This window comes from Arachis hypogaea, chromosome 6 (assembly GCF_003086295.3).
Source record: "Arachis hypogaea cultivar Tifrunner chromosome 6, arahy.Tifrunner.gnm2.J5K5, whole genome shotgun sequence".
Taxonomy (NCBI): Eukaryota; Viridiplantae; Streptophyta; class Magnoliopsida; order Fabales; family Fabaceae; genus Arachis; species Arachis hypogaea.
Window position 1 is genome coordinate 102,735,410 of NC_092041.1, and position 20,381 is coordinate 102,755,790.

The 20,381-nt window shown below is 33.4% G+C and overlaps 1 protein-coding gene across 4 annotated transcripts; it reads left to right on the top strand.

Moving 5' to 3' along the window:
- The first annotated feature begins 1,709 nt into the window (after positions 1-1,709).
- On the top strand, positions 1,710-19,233 carry LOC112697201 (DNA replication ATP-dependent helicase/nuclease JHS1). 4 transcript variants are annotated; one of them, XM_025750280.3, is made up of 34 exons: positions 1,710-2,461; positions 2,858-3,025; positions 3,098-3,322; positions 3,504-3,572; positions 4,164-4,367; positions 4,464-4,523; positions 4,603-4,664; positions 6,252-6,384; positions 7,090-7,200; positions 7,346-7,442; positions 7,604-7,686; positions 8,385-8,450; positions 8,822-8,977; positions 9,106-9,161; positions 9,262-9,319; positions 9,407-9,517; positions 9,605-9,661; positions 10,096-10,230; positions 10,355-10,591; positions 11,361-11,435; positions 11,645-11,760; positions 11,858-11,930; positions 12,106-12,210; positions 12,316-12,483; positions 13,006-13,075; positions 13,156-13,307; positions 14,677-14,754; positions 14,836-14,928; positions 15,025-15,162; positions 15,648-15,687; positions 15,767-15,840; positions 16,012-16,149; positions 16,286-16,405; positions 18,843-19,233. In XM_025750280.3, the coding sequence occupies exons 1-34, from the start codon at positions 2,003-2,005 to the stop codon at positions 18,999-19,001; spliced, it is 4,146 nt and encodes a 1,381-aa protein (XP_025606065.1). In that variant the 5' UTR covers positions 1,710-2,002; the 3' UTR covers positions 19,002-19,233. The 4 variants fall into 4 exon arrangements, with proteins under 4 accessions (XP_025606065.1, XP_025606066.1, XP_025606067.1 ...); XM_025750281.3 differs by having other exon boundaries at positions 1,743-2,461; positions 11,864-11,930; XM_025750282.3 differs by lacking the exon at positions 11,361-11,435 and having other exon boundaries at positions 1,743-2,461.
- The last annotated feature ends 1,148 nt before the right edge of the window (positions 19,234-20,381 follow it).

Below are 20,381 nucleotides of genomic sequence, written 5' to 3' on the forward strand. Positions count from 1 at the left end.
GGACCGTTAGAAGACGCCAATAGCAGGCTAGAGCTTATAGAGCCGTTGAAAGTCCAAGGACAATTTTGAGGAGAAAGTTGAAAAAATTACTATGGAGGCAAATAACAACAACAATATTGTTATTCCTAATTCTCCTAATGTTCCTGAGCAACCTAGAAGGACGTAGTTCTTATACTGCTCCAAATTCCACTTTCTATGGCAGTAGCATTGTTGTGCCCCTGTGAATGCCAACAATTTTGAGTTAAAGCCTCAACTCATTACTTTAGTGCAACAAAACTGTCAGTTTCATGGACTCTCGCAGGAAGACGCAAACTTGTTCATCTCAAATTTTTTGCAGATTTGTGATACAGTAACGATTAATAGAGCTCATCTTAATGTTTATCGGTTGTTGCTCTTTTTGTTTGCTGTACGGGACCGAGCCAAGCAATGGCTTGATAAACGACCCAAAGAGAGACTGGATACATAGGATAATATGGTCAGCAGGTTCTTGACCAAATTCTTTTCACCTTGTAGGCTGAGCAAGCTAAGAATTGATGTTTAGACCTTTAGGCAATAAGAAGATGAATCTCTCTATGAAGTTTGGGAGATGTACAAGGTTATGCTTAAAAAGTGTCTTTCTAACATGTTTTTGGACTGGATACAGTTGTAGATCTTTTATGATGTGATTACTCAGGTTGCCATAACTTCTTTGGATAATTATGCAGGCGGATCTCTTCATATGAAGAAAATCACTAAGAGATAATATACTAATTGCTAATGAATTCACGTATTCTTTAAAGAACAAAAATTATGATAGTTATGATTTAGCTCTGAAGATAGATTAGTAAGGCTTACGACATAGTTAAATAATTTTTTGTTTGAGCAATGATGAGAAAAATAGAATTTTGCAATAGGTGAATGACTTAGATCAAGGAGTGTATAATTACAGTTTCGTGCTCTATTAATGCAGATGGTTTAGCTCAGTTTTTTTTATTTTTTATTCTGCTGCTAGTCATTGTTGGCAAGCTTTCCTTTTTTTGTGTGGGTAGAACTTTTTCATTATGAAAAAATATAGGGAACAACTACAACCTAAACCAATTTAAATCGATCTTTTATATTTTTAGTTTTGAAATTTAAAAAATTAGGATAATGGAGAGTTATTTTTTCTTTTTTATAAAAGATCCCATATTTTTCAACTAATTGACTCTAATTGGCTATTATCTTATTCAATAAAATATCTCTCTTAGAGAAAAAAATAATGAAGCAACACAAGATTGAAAGAGATGAAAACCAGATTTGGAGATTCTGCATCTTATTTGAAAGAAATTTTTAAAAAATTGAAAAATTATTGAGATGACGAAGAAGAAGAACAAAGAATCTAAAAACGATTTTGATAAAATCTGATAGATCGAAGTGCATGACCTTTTTGCAAATAATAGTATAGACGATTTTTGTTGATTTTCGTTTTAGACCAATAAATTATGAGCAATGCTAGGAGGCCAGCAATTTTTGTGATTGTTAGCCATCAACTAGCCATCAATGATGATTTGATGGTGTGAGATTGGTGTGAGATTTCATCCAATGGCTCACCTTCCTCTGCTGGTTACATACTGGACAAAATTCAACAAAACTGCTGGTCCCCTAGACTTTTCCATAAATTATTGGATCAATTTAGCTGGAGTTAACTCCTAAAAAAGGTCTATTAATTTAGAATCAATAAATAATTAAATAAATAAAAAAAACACAAAAATCATTCCCGCCCTGTGGTACCCAGATGGTATACTCCCGCCGAGTCGCTTAACTCAAGACTCAGATTTTTTTCCACACCCTACCAACCGAAAAATCTCCTCCATTTCCTTGTATCATTCAATCACAACCCACATACTCCTTATATCAGAACCCAATTGCTTCTCTTGGGAGCAATGTCTTCGGCTGCTTAATTCTGCAAAACCCGCAACTTGAACAAAGGAAGTACCCTTAATATCGACGCAGCCAGAAGCTATTAACAAAAGGATTTCGGAAAATGCCTCCAAAGAAGAAGAACAACACTTCTTCTTCTTCTTCTTCTGCGTCCAAGAAGCATAACCCTCAACCTTCCAAGTTCGGCATCCAGCACTTCTTTGATCGCCACACACAGAACAACGCTCTCCTCGCCTCCCAAAAGCTCCAAACTAACAATGCTTCCGATTCCGCCGCTAAACCAGTTTCTGACCCTCTCCCTGCCCGAACCAGAGACCCGATTTGCAGCACCGTTGTGCAGGTGACTCCCCAACCATCGCCGCAAAAACCTAGCGACGACAAGGGTAATACAAATTATATTAGTAATAATGATAATAGAAGTAACAATGGACCGTCCCAGAATACTCCTACTGAGAAGTCGGTGGTGCCGGTTGATAATGTGATGGAAGATATTGTGTCTGAGCTGTCCCCAGATATTTCTAAAGCTATGCCGCTTAAGCGCTTCAAATTCTCACCTGGAATGGTAATTGCATTTACTCTTTGGTTTCATTAAATTACTCTTTCAATGTTTAAATTGGTTCAATTTAAAGATCAAAAGTCATGAGCTGTATATCAGTATCAATTCGGACGAGTATTCCCTACTCGATGCTCAAACTTGAGCCTTTTAGGAGTTTTCTAGCACAAGTTACATTGGTCTATTTTTCCCCGGCCTATGCTTTCGTAAAATCATTAAGTGTGTTCTCTTGACCAAGTTTAGTGTGTGTTTTGGTTGCGGGCAATTCCCAATATTAGTATCTTTGTATTTTGCAACTGGCTGTTGTGTTCAAGTACAGTAGTTGAGTATGGTTCTTTATGCATCATGTTATGTTTGTTCTTCGTTCCTTAACGTTGAAATTTCCGCAATATGTTGTGAGGATAGTTTATAAAGCAGACTCAAGATTATGGGGTTGATGAGGTCACATGGAAGATATCTCCAGTGAACGAAAGACTCCAAGCTGTTTCTAAACATGTGCCAAATGTCATTAAAGCGTTGGCCGACTCTTCAAGACTCAACTTATTGCCATTTCGTAGCTGCTCAGAAGATAAGGCATGTTTATGAGAAGCATTTTCTTTTAATTAAATACTAAGTGAGGTTGTGTCATAACAATGAAGTTTGCAGACTTTTCGGGATAAAGATGACAAGGTTGACGAATTGCTTACTTCACCAACTCCCAAGGCTTCTGCAAAAGCTCTACCTTCAATGAGTAAATTAGGCTTGAAAAGGATAAATCCAGAACAAAGTGTGGATTTTGACACCAATCCAATTACTCTGAGCTACTCTGGAGTATCTAGCAGACAGAGTCCCTTCAGGACTCCACCCTCTTTGTCTCATTGTCCCGATAAGGTGATTTACTTTCTTTGTCTATTGGTTCTTAGGACCTGATAAATCTTCCATGAGGTTTCCACTATTTGTCTTGTAGAAAAAAAGAAGGTCCTCTTCAATGTTTACTTTTATTGGTTGAGTTGATTTTTACTCATATCTAAATGATAAGTTTGAATACCTTTCTTTCATATTGCTTCTGTAGGTGCATCCTATTAATGACATTCAATGCACTGGACCATCTGATCAACTTTATCTCAGACAGCACAAAAAGGTATGGTCCTCTGTTTGATCTTTGTGATAGAAATTCTTTCAGATCTAGCTTAACTATTGATTGTTCCATAACTAACTTGCAATTTACTACACCTTTAAAGAACAAGGACCTTTGCGAATTATGAAAATTGTGTGTGTATGTGCGTATAAAATAGATAATAGAAACAGTTGGATGGGGAAGGACCAGAAACTGAATAAACTTTGAATTATAAATTATTTAACATAAGTGAAACTTAAGTTAAAGGATGCCATCTCAAATGTGACACATCCAAACCATATCTGGAGGGTAAAAATTTGAATCTGAAACAATGGACAGCATGACTGTCATAAACATCTGGAATCAATTACTTTGTTTTCTTTGTGTTTATGTGCGTAGGTTTTAACTTGTCATATGTTAATCAATTTTTCTGTGTCTCTACTCTCCAGTTTCACAGAAAAATTACTATGTATATAATCAATGAATAAAAGGAAGTTTAACTCATAACCATAGCGAAACCATTTTTCTTATTTGATAAAGTTGCTTGTGAGTTACCATAATAAGAGGATTATCAAAGGAAGACATGTATATTGATATGAAATTTTTTTTCTCTAGACTTTGCTTGAACTGTTAGATCAAGTTGAAGATGCCATTGCTGTTGATGACGCTACTGTTTGTAACAAGGGAACTGATTCTTTAAAATGTTGTGACGGCATTGCTGATGAGCTCCCTGTTAGAGCCAACCATGCTGATGAAAGAACAAGATCACATAGATCTAAAGAGGATATGGTTGCTGACTCTAGTTATCTGGTTTTGCAGGTATGCTCATGTTATTGTATTCTGTTTTTTAACTAATTTTCTGGTTGAAACATCATGAATTATCATGGGCATCCTTGTATTTGCTTTCTATTTTAGGTGTCTGAAAATTCTAGGTCTGCTGATTCATCTGCTGCTGATGCTCGATCCCCATACAAGGTGTAGTAAGGCTTATTTGGCAACTACTTATGGATTCTAAGCATCAGACTAATGTTTTAGTTGATCCACTGCTTTCCAGGTGCTTCGCTTACTAAATGAGCAAACTGGAGAGGAGCGGGTTGTAAACTTGAGGGATGAGTGGTAAGCTAATGTGCTTTAGTGTACTTGAACTTATATCATTGTGTTAAGCTAATGTGCTTTAGTGTACTTGAACTTATATCATTGACTATGTCTCATATTTTTGGCATTTCAACCTTTTTGTATTTGGAATATTATTGTACTGTTGAAAGAGAAGCTGTCAAGTAATTATAGTCTAGTTATTTGTTTGAGTTATTGAGTATAAGTGTTATACATATAGAGGCTTAACTCATGCATGGTTAGGTTGTCATTGAGACCTTTATTGAAACCCGTTTTTTCTTGAAAACAAGCCTACTGTGGCATTTCGTGATTGAGTTCTCATGCCTACTCTCATCTGAGAAGGAGATAGCCAGACGGGAACCTTTCTTAGCGCTTAGATAGATGGTAGTGAAGAGCAGATGAACTAGACCAAACAGCTCGATGGAAAGGATAAAGCCAAAACTCTTGCTCTTATCTATAAGTGGCCGTGATCTTGTTATTCATTCTTTAAGGCGGAAAAAGAACTCTCTTTCAAGTCCCAGAGTCTATTCGATGCCATCCTTATTCCCTTCCTTGCAGTGATCTGTAGAAATTTATGTGACTCCAGTTGTTTGATTTACTACTAAAAGAAAATAAATTACTACTTCACCTTGTCAAATCTTATGCCTTTTTAGTTATTTTACTTGATATACTTGATGGAGTTCTGTTGAAAAATTACGGAGTTAGTATATATCGAAAATTGAATAAGTATCTATTTGGTCCTTGTTTTTTAACCTGATAATCAATTTGGTACTTGTGTTTTAAATTTAGATGTGCTTAGTTTGGTCCCAGTTTCATAACTATGAATCAAGTTAGCTATTTCGTCGGTTCATCGCCAATCTAATTAACAGGGTATTTAGCACCAAAGGAGTGAGACTCAATTTGGTCTTTCAATGGACTAAATTGAGTCATCCACCTCTATAAAGTTAGCTCATTGAATGGCCAAGTTAAGTCCCTTAAGAAACTAAATTCAGTTCAACACTTTCATTGTCATGTGATTTAGCTGTTAAACTGCCACTGTGGCAACAATTGCACACATAAGCCTTCTGGTGACTAGATTGGTGATAGAACTATAGAAGGATCAACTTGATTCACTGTTATAAAACTCAGGGACTAAATTGATTACAGGCAAAATCTCAGAGACCAAATTGAGCATTGTCTCACTGAAAATTGTATTTATCTCATGGTTTTATTTCATTATTTATGGTGTTATTCCTATATAATGTATCCTCCGCAATCCCTACCCTATTTTTTGGAACTATTGTTAAACTATACTCCCTACCTGCACCTGTACCATACAACTCATGCTCATATTCGTGCAATTTACAGTGCCATTAAGTTAAATTGCTGCTAGGCACTATGGAACTCCATTCCTCAATAACTAGGTTTTCTCTATATATCTTTTGTTTATCTATTTTTTCAGTTATTTACTCCGGTTATAGTTAAACACGTAGCTGAGTTCTTCGATGAGAATAGTCACAAGTTTTAGTTCTTAGTTTTACATTTGTTCTTCCTGCCAGTTATTCTTCATCAAGTTATTATATTTCTAATTTTCTTTCTCCATGATCTCAGGTTTTTCAGTGTAATTGCACCTGGAGATACTGTAAACATAATCGGTCAATTTGATGAAGGAGGAAGTTGTGATATAGGCCATGAAAATAATTTCTTGATTGTGCACCCAGACATTCTGCTGTCTGGAACAAGGGTAGTTATCTTTTGATTTTCTCCTAAATTTACTATCTCATATTATTATTTAGTCAAAATTTATTTGGTGTCTTACAATCTCCAATTAAGCAGCTCTCATGTTACAAGATTTTCCTTCATATAAGAAATTATTGATCCTTATATTCTGGGTCTACAGTGAATTATGGTGGATTTATATGATAAATTGATAATCACTAGTCAGTGATGTGGTTATCGTAAACTTCATGACTTTGTTTAGTTTGCTAGTCATTGGTTAGTTTAGTTATTAGTAAGAAATGTAATAGTCTACAAGGTTCATTTGTTTATACTTTTTCAAACTTAGGAGCAGGGTTTATTGTTAACTGAACCTGGTGATTCTGGGTTCATCTCCAATTTTAAAGAGAGTAAAGGATGTCCGGTTGACTCGTTGTTCAAGTTATAGTCTCTCTTTCCTAATCTAATAATAATAATAATAATAATAATAATTTTTCTATACAAATTCTTTGAAGTTGTTTGTTGAAGCAGATATCTCCATTGCACTTCATTTAATCTTACAAAATTCTATCAATTTATTTTCATGTTCAATTTTTTTGGTGTATTTATTTATTTATTTTATCCTATGGCGTATTTAAAGCCCTTTCAGTTTTATTTATCTGAGGTGAATGCCCCTATATTCAGAGAAATATTTGTGTGCTTGCTCATATTTGTGTTTATTGCTAACTTCCAGGTTGCTGGCAGTTTTGGTTGCCTTAGGAGAACTGTCTTAGATGAGAGGCTAAAATGCAATGAGTACTCTACTGCAGCATTGACTGGAACCTTGCTTCACCAAATTTTTCAGGTCTCTAAAATTCATATTGTATCATTTTTATCCATCTGTTTTCTCATCCTAATGATTAAGTTATAAAGATTCTGGTTCTTTTTTTTTTTTCTTCTTCACATTTATATTTCTTCTTTGGGTGATGCTTTTTGGTTCATTGGTGTAGGCTGGGCTCACAGAAGACAATCCATCTATTGACTTCTTGGAAGGTTACACAGAAGTGGTATTACTTAGGAACATTGAGAGTCTGTATGCTTGTGGAGGTGTGAATTTGTAGTATTGTGTCTATATATGTATCATGTATTACTTATGCACCTCAAGTGTGGAATTTATCAGGAGGAAATTTTATTTGATTTAGTTATTGAGATTTTCCACTCGAATACTTCATGGGGAGTATTAATTCCTCTGCATGTGAACATTGCAGTAAATGAAAGTGATGTTCGGAAAACCTTGATTGATGCTGTCCCGAGAATATTGAGTTGGATTTTACGGTTCACAAATAAGGAGGTATGTCAAAAGAGTGAGTGCTTTCTTTTGAAACTTTCTGCTGCCAAATGTTTCTGACTTGGTATGCCTATGTTCAATGTAAGAGAGTGGTTATGCTATGGTGGTCAAAGGAGGTAGAAGCTAGAAAAGAAGTTTTAAGATATTTTGAAACTGGATTCCCTAAGATGTATTTGGAAGTAAAGTTCATATTGAAGATCCCATTTCATTTTTTATTATTGGATGGATAACAATTAATTACTTGTCGTAAAATGTGTAGCTGTGAATGTAATTGGTTGGATATTATGGCAGAGTATTGAAAGAATATCTGCAAGTATATTAGCAGATATTTGCTCATTCAAATCTGCAAATTCTAAGGGGTTGTGCATATTTCATTATATAATCAAATTCTGTGTGATTGTGCAGATGTAATTATGTAATTATATCCTACATTAGCTTAGCCCGGCTGTAGGTTAGCATCTGAAATTAGTGTGTATTTACTCTCCATATGTAGTATATATATCAGAATTCTCCAGCAGGAGAACACAGCTTTACATACAAAATTTCAAAGTTCTAACCATGTGTAACTCTTCTTTTTCTGCGATAATTCTTTTTATATATTAATTTATCTATTTATTTATTTTCTTAGTAAAGTGTTTAATTTCTTTTACTCTTTTTGTTTCTTGGTTAATGTTGTGACTGATGACATGGAGTTTTGGCAGGAAAATGAAGATCCTAATGTTTGTTTTGGATTTCACAATAGGCCTAACAAAGTTGCCATATCTGAGGCAAGCTCTAATCAAACCGATTCGTTTATTGTGTATTATTATGCGGGCATAGATATGCATATTGTAGTGGAAGGACCTTGCTAAGTCTCTTGAAGTTTTTATTTTACCATAAATATGCATCTGCTTGTTCAGTTTGTTTATTTTGGAGATTGCCTTATTGTACTATTTTATCTTGTCTATTTGATACAATTTTATCTTGTTCAAATAAAGTGTGTGAAAGATGTTATTTGACTGAGCATTCTCTTAATCTAAGCATGAATATCAACAATGTAATGTATTGCATATCCATGATATGCTCATATCTGCCTATTAATTGATATTGCTCATTTCTGGATTCTGAATATTATTTGTAACATATAATTATATTGTAGGTAATTGATATTGAAGAGATGGCATGGGCTCCTAAATATGGTTTGAAAGGGATGATTGATGCTTCAGTCAGAGTGACAGTACAATCAGTAAAAGATGAACTGGAGGAGAAGATTATGCCAGTAGAGTTCAAAACCGGGAAATCACCAGCTGGCCAGGCGCGACTGTTATTAATTTATAATCAACCACAAACAAAAAACATCAATAGACATGCTTAAGACACTAGTAACATTACAGTAGATTTATGATATTTTTTACTTACAACTCTTGCATATTGTACCTGCAGTCATCAGCAGAACACAATGCTCAAGTAATCTTATATACTCTTCTGATGTCTGAAAGGTGCAAATGATTCATCACTAACAGCATATATGATGAAGCAAGTTTTCGCGAAGACGTTTTACTTTTTGTTTTATTTATGTCGTTCTGATCATGTTATTAGGTATCAAAACACCATTGATTCTGGTCTTCTATATTATCTCCAATCAGATCAGACACAGGTAAGACTATATTATATTGGATTTTACATACTACATTATCTGCGTCTGTTAAGAAAGCTAACATTGTTTTAACTGTTATGTACAAAGGGTATTGTGGCTCAAAGATCTGACTTAGTTGGCCTAATAATGCGACGGAACGAGCTAGCAAGTGATATTCTTAAGGCATTAACCTCGCAACAACTTCCAGCAATGTTAAAGGTATGGGCTTTCCATTTTGTTTATATAATGTCATAACATGCTAAACAACTCAGGATTCTGATTTCACACTTTATGCTTGAATTGTAGAGTCCTGGCATTTGCAAAGGTTGTCGCCATCTTAATGTTTGTAGCATTTATCACAAGGTACTTCTTTTACCCATGGAGAATAGCAATTTGGTTAATAATAAGTACTTTTGAAGCCAATCCTATTACGGCTGTATCTCCTGATTCTTTTTAAATTTTATGATCGACTTAACATGTTCAAAACATAGACGACTAAAAAAAGATTCATTCTTAAATTTATATATATAAAATGTTCATTTGGGAATTGCATTTGTAATTCTAAAGATAGTGGCATTTTATCCATTAGGTAATGTCTATAGCTCCTCAATTCCAAATCATGATTACCAAACTTAATACCCTTGTCTAATCTAGTAAATATCATTTAGCACAGACATGCATTGTAAGAGAACTACAAATGGAACATGTCACAGTTATTGCACAATGTGTAAGAATTTATTGGTAATATGTTTATTCATTTTTTTAATTGTTTTATTTGTGGTACTTTACTGCTTTAGTTACATGGTGGAAGCACAAAAAGCAGTGGATTGGAAGATGTATTTGATTCTCTTACTGACCACCTTACATCTTCCCATTCCAAGTTCCTCTGCCATTGGGATCGGCTGATTGACTTGGAAGCCAAGGAGACTGAGGTACAATCTAAATCTGTTTTATAGGCTTTTACAATCTGAGATTTAGTCTTGATCAAATTTGACATGGTTTAAAGTGTCTTATCTCACTGAATTCCTCTATTTCTCTCTTCATTCATTGCTTCAGCTTTTAAGGAAAGAGATGTGGCGATCACATAGTTTAAAAGCTCCAAACTGTGGTAGCCTTTCTTCTATTGTTCTCGATGCTTCATATGGAATTCCTCATCAGAAATCTGTCAAAGATAATCGCTTTGTTTATCGTTTTGTAAGACAAGATAATTGTCCCTCTGAAGTTTCTGATGGTGATCATTGTAGTACCTATTCAACAAATTTAGATCTTACACTTGCAAGCGGAGACTATGTGGTACGGATAATCTCCTATTTATTCTTTAAAACAAGTGAATTTAGTTATATGATAACCTTATATTTGACAAAATCAACATAGTTATCGAATGCAAGGTGGAGTGACCACATTCAAAATTACTACAGAAGCATGGCTAATAGAGCAAGTTAAGAACAGCTCAGTAGATCTAAGTTACAAGAGTAGATCTAGGCTTAATGTAACTGCCTCTGCGAGCTATGACACAGACACAGACAGACCTATAACTAACTTCCAAGTATATTTCCTGAATTACCCTCACAAGCTACTCTTAGATTTTACATAAGCTGAAAGCCATTCTGTTATGAGTCATTCACGTGAAAGTTAATGATAGAAGGTAGTTTAGGCAAGTTAGAATTCTGTTAGAAAGGATAAGAGTAGGAATTAATAGAGTTAGTAAGCAGGCTGCACACTTGTATAAATATCAAAACCTCTATCTGCCACAATGGTAAGAAAGAGTGTGCAATTCACGATGATCAATGAATAAGTAACAACCTCTCCCTCCATCATTCTCTTCTCTCTTTTCCTCTCTATCCCCTTTCACCATTCTTCTTCAGATTCAGGTTTTTTTACACTCTCCTTTTTTTTTTTTTTTTTCTGTTTTCTGTTAATGAATTGGGAGGGACTGCGATAGTGAAGAACATATATATAATAGTTCTTGACTTCTTGGTGACAGTAGAACTTTCTGCTGCGGCCCTTCTCTCTCTCTCTCTCTCTCTCTCTCTCTCTCTAATTTACCTCTTCTTCATTTTAGATATTGAGTAATGACTCTAGTGGGCAAATTATTGCAAAAGGGGTGATCTCTGATATTAGCCAGATTCATGTATCTGTAAGTGATAGTATCTTAATAACTTGTAATAATTGCTCCTCTTTTATTATATGTTGGCCACTTTTGACAAAATATTAGTATTACACTTGATCAGTCTGTCTTTGCAACAAATATTAGCTGAAGACAAGGTAGCATAATCCTTGATTAGACTGTCTTGTTATAATGATATGACTAATTACATCTAAGTATTTACTTCTTAAAATTTGTAGGTTTCCTTTTCAAAACGCTTACGAATTCCTGGAAGATGTTCCACTACACATGATCTCCTTCAACAGGTTTGGAGAATCGACAAGGATGAATTTGTGACTTCATTTGCATCTATGAGGTGCTTGTCTGACCACTGATTTTTTTCAAACTTTAATTTTTATGTTGTTTGCTGGTGTTCAAAGTTGTATGATTGCTTTCTAGCATTTTCCCTGAAGGTTTAGTCTTGCACAACTTTTTCTACAAAATGTTCGGAGTACTCATCTGCGGAGGATGATTGTTGATCTTGAGGTTAATCATTTACTGCTTCTACATGAATCACCCCCCCCCCCCAAGTGCACAAAACAACGCGTGCACACACTCCCACCATAAAAGTTACCTTTAATGCTAATGACTTACTTTTCTCTGTGCTGATGCCAATGCTGATTACTTCTTTTCTCTGTCCTTATGGCAATGCTGAATATAGGCTCCTAGGTTTGACTGTGAATCTATAGTCAGTCAGGATCCAGCAATATCATATGTTCGGTCGAAGAAATCTTTGAATGATGATCAATGTAAAGCAATTCTCAAGGTTTGCAATGAAGCTCAAATTTGTTCAATTTTTCCTATCTAGCTGCTTATTTTATGTCAAGTTGAATAATCTTTCTTGTGGCTCTCCTTTATTTCTTGTTGTCAGATACTTGCAGCAAAAGATTATGCGCTTATATTAGGAATGCCTGGAACAGGAAAGACTTCTACGTTGGTTCATGCTGTGAAAGCCTTGCTGGAAAGGGGCTCTTCCATTTTGCTGACAGCCTATACAAACTCTGCAGTTGATAATTTACTCATGAAATTAAAAGCACAGGTATTTTATAAAAGAAGACCTAATATTGCACATGCAAAGAGCCATAAACGATATAATTGTTTGCAAAATATGAAAGTAGGTTAAAATTGAACAACAGATTTAGTAGTTTGACATTTTGGTCTAAAATATACTTAATAGCTTAAAACGCTTCAAAAGGAACATGGCATAACCTAAATGCAGCCAATGACTCCCTTCTTTATTTTTATTTTTTAGTCTCAGTGGTTGTTTACTCTGTATGCTTTATGAAGCGCACAACAGACATCTCCAAGAGTAAAGAATGTATATAGAAGCATTTTTCTTTTCCATTCTGTATCATGATAGCTTCCACCATGTATCCTCCTTTTAATTTTATTTCATTTGTTCTCTCATTGTTCTGCTAAAGTTGGGTGAGAGCTCATGGTATTGCTAGCTCAATCTTTAGAAATAATTGATGCATGCCTCTCCATTATTGGATTGTCTATAATATACAACATTTCCTCGAATTGTTAACTTTATAGCACCATTTTATACAAATGGATTTAGGACATTGATTTTGTTCGGATTGGAAGACCAGAAGCAGTGCATGAGGTGGTCAGAGGACACTGCCTTTCAGGTTTGCCAATATATTCCTAGTGCTTCTCATTTCAATTTATCATTTTGTATAACATCTTATGAAATAAGTTTCCATCTCAGCAACAAGTATACAAAATGTTGAAGATATCAAAATAAGGTTAGGTCAAGTCAGAGTTGTTGCAGTTACTTGTCTTGGCATTTCCAGTCCCTTGCTTGCCAACATGAGATTTGATGTATGCATTATGGATGAAGCTGGACAGACAACCTTACCTGTATGTTTTTTAACTCTCTCATCATGATTCTCATTATTGACATATATGCAGATATATGAATATATGATTGAAATATAAAAGATGCTGTAGAACCTTGTAGTTGTCACATGTTGCATGTAGTTTTCAAGGATTTTTTGTTTTTTGTTTCCTTAAGAATTTTTTTGAGAAAGCTAACTGATAAAGCATAACTAATTGGGTCATGCAACTAGGGATATCAACGTTGTAGCATATCTAGTATAGAAACCTCAAAGGAGAAGATGAGTAAAATACTAGAGAAGCAAAATTCATAACCCTGTCCCAGCTGTTGTCTGAAAACAAATAACTTCTTTTGATATCTTATAGTCCTAGGCTTCAAGGTGCTTGCTTTCTGCTTGTATTTGATAGTTGTTGTTCCTTTGGCCCTGTATCTGGTAGTCCCCATTTAGTCCTAACTGCTTAAGCTTGGACTATGTCTTAGTCTCAAAACTAGTAAGTCATTTAGGGATACATGCCTGATCCATACAAAGCTTCAATTCTGTATTAAATCAATATTAATTTCTCAGTCTCACCAGGGTCTGCTTCTTTGAACCCCCCCCCAAAAAAAACCCCCAAAAGCTCCTGATGTCGAGCTGTGAGCTGTGGTCATCCACATCAGCAGCCCAGTCTGCACCACAAAAACCTTAAGTCCCAAAGATTGAAGAGGCCAAACTAGGTGAAGACCATGCTTCATTGTTCCTCCTAGATGATGCAGAATTTGTTTGGCAGCCTTCTAGTGTAATACAAGAGGATTAGCCATGAATTGACAAGCTTTATTCATGCTAAAGGAGATTTCTGGCGTGTAGCAATAGCATATTGTGGAGCTTCTACTACTGAGCTATAGAGTATATGATATAGTCACTCCCATGTTTGGGAATAAGGAATTTATTGGGCATAGCCTCGCACATGCACAACTTAGCTTCCCCGTGAAATTAGGTTTTGTTGAGTTACCATCTCTTGGAACAGGCTCAGTTCTTCCAAGACTCCAACAATTACAAATCCATTCGTAGGTCCACACCAGTCCCTCCTAACTTAAGTAGAAAAATTCATGACAAACATCTACCCTTTGCACGTGAAGCCTCAAAAGTTCACACTCCGATACATTTTTCTTGCTTGCCATTTTATGCTTCAAAATAAGAATGAGCTTCGCAGTTTCCAGCAACTTGCGAGAAATAAAATTACTAGAGGTCCCACATCAACTAACAGCATCACTTTCTTACCTTGGGTGTGAAAACACAAGTTCAAAGTTTTGGTCACATCCCCAAAGTTTGCCTATTGTCCTTGCATTGGCACGAGTTAAGAAAATGAACAATTATTGTGTAGGAAAATTATATTGCAAATGTTGCCATTTCAGGTGTCCTTGGGCCCCCTAGCATTTGCTTCAGTGTTTGTACTTGTTGGGGATCATTATCAATTGCCTCCACTTGTCCAGGTAGGTGATTACTCATGTTTCTTGTGTATAACTTTTACTACGGTAAACTCTATTAGGAAATTCATACCTGATTATTCTCAGAGCATAGAGGCCCGAGAGAATGGCATGGGGATAAGTTTGTTCTGTAGGCTCTCCGAAACACATCCAGAGGCAATTGCGGAATTACGGAGCCAGGTATGCTCAACCACACATCACATTAGATCACAAAGTTCATTTTTATTCATTTTCCATTTTCCATTTACATCACGTGCAATTTTTAAATATATGCAGTACCGGATGCGTCAAGGCATTATGGACTTGTCAAATGCCTTGATATATGGTGACAGGTTGAGGTGTGGTTCATCTGAAATAGCTAATGCAACACTTGAGTTTTCTAATCTAAACTGTGGCTTGACTTGGCTAGAAGATGTAAGGCTTTTGATTTCCACATTTTCATTGGCTTAATTGTTTAGGATTTATCTCAACCTTGATGTTAAGTGACATTCAGATCTTGTTGGTAGAGTAATATGTGGGCTGTGCTAGCAAGCCAAAACTATGCTACACGGTTCAATTGCTCTAAAATATCTTGATGATCTTCTTTCACATTTTCATTAAATCTACTATCTTGTATATGAATAAGGTTTCAGATTTAATAAATGGTCATCTAAATGAATGAATCTGATTGGATAAGATGGTGTAAAACACTAGTTTTGATTTAATTTCTATAGATTGTTAGTGGAAAAGACATTTTCATAGATTCCCAGTCATGTATGATGTATCATCACATCAGCAATATTAACATTTTTCATACCCACTATAGATGGTCATCCATATGAATCAATATTATCTGTTTGTAACTTTGTATTCCATTAAATTATTAAATAAAGGTCTTATGAATTTGTATACCTATGCAGGTTTTAAATCCAAGCAGGCCAGTGATTTTTATTGATACTGGTTTGTAAATATCATTTTTCTTTTTCATCCTTTATTCTAAAATTCACAGCATTGATAGATCTATATTTCTTTTCTTTAGACATGTTACCCGCTTTGGAGGTAAGAGATCAGAAGACTGTCAATAATCCAGTTGAAGCTCACATAATTGCCGAGGTATGCCATTTTCCCTATGATACAGTGAGTGCTAAATCTTGGTCATTTCGAGGTGATTCAGTGATTCTCAATACACGAGTCGAGTGGCAACATATGCAACATGAATTCTGAAATCCTGTTTTCACTACCCATGCCACTAAATTTTTTTTTCAATTAACTTTATAATGCAAGGTTGCAACGGAATTGGTTAGAAATGGAATTGTAGGAGAGCAGATTGGTGTTATTACCCCCTATAATTCACAGGCAAACCTCATCCGGAAAGCAGCTTCCGAGACTACCATGGAGATACATACCATTGACAAATATCAGGTAAATGAACAAATGGAATTGTCATGCATTACAAAGGTTTTACAGGGTTAAGCTTCTGATTCAATAGTTTACTACTTAAAAGCTCACTTTTGTTTTTTGATATGTATCTCCATATATTGGTCATTTGTTCGTCCAGGGTAGAGATAAGGATTGCATATTAGTCTCTTTCGTAAGATCTAGTGAAAACCCAACGAACCTTGCTGCTTCTCTTCTCGGAGACTGGCACAGGATAAATGTGGCACTCACTCGCGCTAGGGTAAGTTCAATGTGCTCCAATGCTTATATATATCTTTCCACCTAACATTTTTCACTATACTACATAATTTGTTAAGCTTTACTTGTCGTGCTATGGTTACTGTTTAAATAAATGCATGGCTAAACTACTAGAATGACCCTTAAAAAATTATATTGCTGATAAAAATAATTCTAGAAAATACAAACAGCAAATAAGTTTCCAAAAATTTAAAAGCATAACAAAAATAAAATTATCTTTCTTTTTTTTAAGTAGCCGACGAATTTTGTATTTGACAAATGTTTATATATTTAATCCAAATTATTGTGGGAATATTTAGTATAAGTATATAGGAGGTACATGCAAAAAACCGAAGCAAAATCCAATTACCAAACTTTTCATTTTTTTTTATTTCTGTTCTCCACAAAAATATAAAAAAAATTTAATATAAAATTACCAAATTTTAGTGATGAAAATACTTTTCTAATTATACTTGTAAAAAAATATTTTAAAATCTTATTTTTAAAATCTTTTTGAGAATGTATTTTTATTATATGGTTATTTTTATCATATTTTTAGATTCTTAGAGATTTTATTTGTCATCACTAGTATTTTTTGAAATTATTTTCATTAGTAATATAGACTTTCAAATATTATTTTAATAGTTTACCCTGCATATGCGTTGCATAACTTTAGGCTATCATAATATTTCTTGCTCTGACAATTTATTTCAAACTGAAACTACACTTAACTAGATCTAGATCTACGTTGCGTGAAAATAAAATAGATATATATTATATAAAATACATAAATGAATTTAATATATATTTAAAAATTTATATATAAATTTGACTTTAAGTAAAATTTGAAAAATATTTAATTCAAATTTATTTATTTAATTTTATATTATTATCTTTATTTTTGTTCTTCTAAGCAGTCATTTTTATTTATTTATTTTTTAAATTATATTTAAATATTATAATACAAATATAAAACTAGTATATGAAATATAATTTTAAATATAATATTTCAATAGTCAAAATTAATATTTAATTTTTAAATTTTATTTTTCATGACTCATGATAATACTATATATTTTCAATAATATTAAAAATTATAAATAATTGAAAGGAAAAAGAAGTTGGATGATATAATTAATGAATATAATTAGACTAAAAATGGAAAAACTAAAGACCTTGTAAAGGACATGATATATAATTGAAATTAACATTCAATTTTCTAATTTTATTTTCATGACTTACGATAGTAGTTAGTACCATATATTTTCAATATATTATAACTAAATGATATTAAAAATATAAATCGTTGAAAGAAAAAGATATAATATAACAAATGAATACAATTAGATAAAAAATAAAATAAAAACTAAAAATTATAAAGGTATATCGTTTTAAGAATTATTACCTAATACATATGTTTAGCAAATTAAAAAAAAAAAAGTTGTGGCCATCAACCGAATTCTTCAAATTTTTCAAATATTTGTGCAAAATATTAGTAAGAATGGAGGAAAGAGAATAAGAGATATGATATTATGTGAAAAGAGGAGATAAAGAAAAGGTGTGAAGTGAATGTTGATTTATATTAAAAAAAACATAAGAAGGAGTTAGTACGAAAGAAGAGGATGAATTATGTTTTATTACTCAATTTATACTCATTAAAAAGAAATAATATTAACATCAAAACCATATAGTATTAAAAGTAAAAAGTAAGAGAATATAAAAAGTATTGAGTAATCTAAAAAAAATAAATGACATAAAAGTGAGAAGAAAAATGAAGAAGAATTCTAAGTTACAATTTTATGTAATAATTATAAGAAAGAGTGAGTATAAAAGAGGATGAATTATGTTTATATCTAATAAAGAGAAATAATATTAATATTGAAGGCATATAGTATTATATAAAGTAAAGAGTAAGAGAATATGAAAATTATAGAATAACTTAAAGAAAAATAAATATTATGAAAGTAAGAAAAAAAATGAAAAAGAATTCTACACTATAATAATGAGTACCTGAGGAGTAGAAATAAAAAATTTAAAAATAATTTAACTAGACACCAAAGAATTAAAAAGTAATTCTATTAGATAAATAATAAACAGTTATGCCAATTAACTACTTATGTTGATGACATAATGTTAAAAAATTAAAAGATTAAAAATGCATTAGAACACTTGGTTCAGCTGTGTTTTAATAAATAGATAAATAGATTCGTGTTTGGTATGACAAACATTTCTATTACACTCTTCGGACATCTAGTTTATCTCCTATTCTCTCAAAAGCTGTTGGTGTTGGGTATGGCATTATTGTCATTTTGCATTTTGGAGCATTTGCAATTGTGTTTCTCTAACAGTTATTGAAGCCATCGTTTTCTTCGTTTACGCAAAGCATTAATTAAACGTTATTAAGATGATTATAACCAATGATTTATGTTTTGTGCTTGTAGAAAAAGTTGATCATGGTGGGGTCTCGTAGAACTCTTTCAAAGGTTCTGCTACTGAAACTTCTCATTAAGAACGTTGAGGAACAATGTGGAATTATAAGTGTTTCGAAGAAGGATATCGTTCCAAAAGGTCAGCTCCGAAAATGTTCTCAAATGGGTTGAACTAAGAACATTTCCCTCGCATTGTAGGGAAGTTTTGTGAGAATCGAATGTAAATATGCATTCATTTTGTTTTGTTTGAACAGAAAAAAAAATTGGTTTATGCAATTTTTGTTCGGGATAGTGGTTCTATAAAGTCTTCCTTATTGTAATATCTCCAAGGTTTAATATGTAAAGACCACAATTTCCTCATTAATTGCGGTTATTGAGACAATAATATATAAAGTTGCTGGCACCTAGATTTTTCTATATGTAAATATAAGTTCGATAAAAACATGTCACAAATATAATTTGATTTGGCTCCTAGATAACATTTCTGGTTTGGTGTAAAAAGTATGTTCTTGATCAATGGAGATATCATAGAAAGTAGAAACAAAGTTTTCTGTTTTACACGCATGGTTTTGAAAATCTAATCAAATTGGCCGATTTAATCGCATTAATCAAAACTGATCACCTGACTTGTATGGTTAGACCGAAAATTCATTTGCAAAAGGTAAATTGGTTGAATTGATTTGGTTTTTTCTTATAAAAAATTGATTTAAAATTAGTTAAAAAAAATCTTTTAGAAAATATATATTCTATATAAGATATATTAATTTTATTGTATCTAGGTTTTTTTTTCCAAAGTAAAAATAATTACATTACTCTAAGAAAGTGATACAAAGTTCAATATGAACCAAAGAAATAAAATCTTCTTTGCTTAATTCGAGATATTGGACAGAGGTCTTCTCCTTTTCAAACACTTCTTTATTACGTGCGTTCTACAATGTCCAACAAAGAGCAACAAAAATGTTGAGAGCTCACTTTCTCTCCCACTTTCAGTACCTAATAGTATCTAGGTTCACTATTCCACAAAGAAGGAAACACTTTGCAATGGTGGCACTAGTTTCAAATCAACTACTTCCCATAGTTTTCAGGGCTAATCTACATCTGGGCCACAAATGTGGAGTCGATTGGAAACGTTAGTGGATGAGACTCAGTACAGGTAAAGTTTCATGCACAACTCGCCACAAAAAAGTTTTTATCTTTGTTAGTAACTGTAAACCCCAAATTTTTCTCCAGCTTCTTGAATTTTGCATGATTGCAGGAAGTTGATTGATCGGCTCATGCGCAAAGCCATACGCAACCACATATTCAGACGCTATATCATATTGTTTCTTGGAGTTCAAGACCCAAATCAGAAAATCCTTGCCATTATTATTCAACTCTATAGAGAAAATGTGAGTGCTTATTTCAGGAGGAAAGATTAATTCGATAAGCTCTCCGTTTCATCTTTGTGTGGTCCGTAAATCTTTTACTCTAGTTTAAAATCTTAGATTTATGTTTAATTAATCTCTTGAAAATATATTCATGTGTTTTTTAAATAGTATAAATTGAGATATA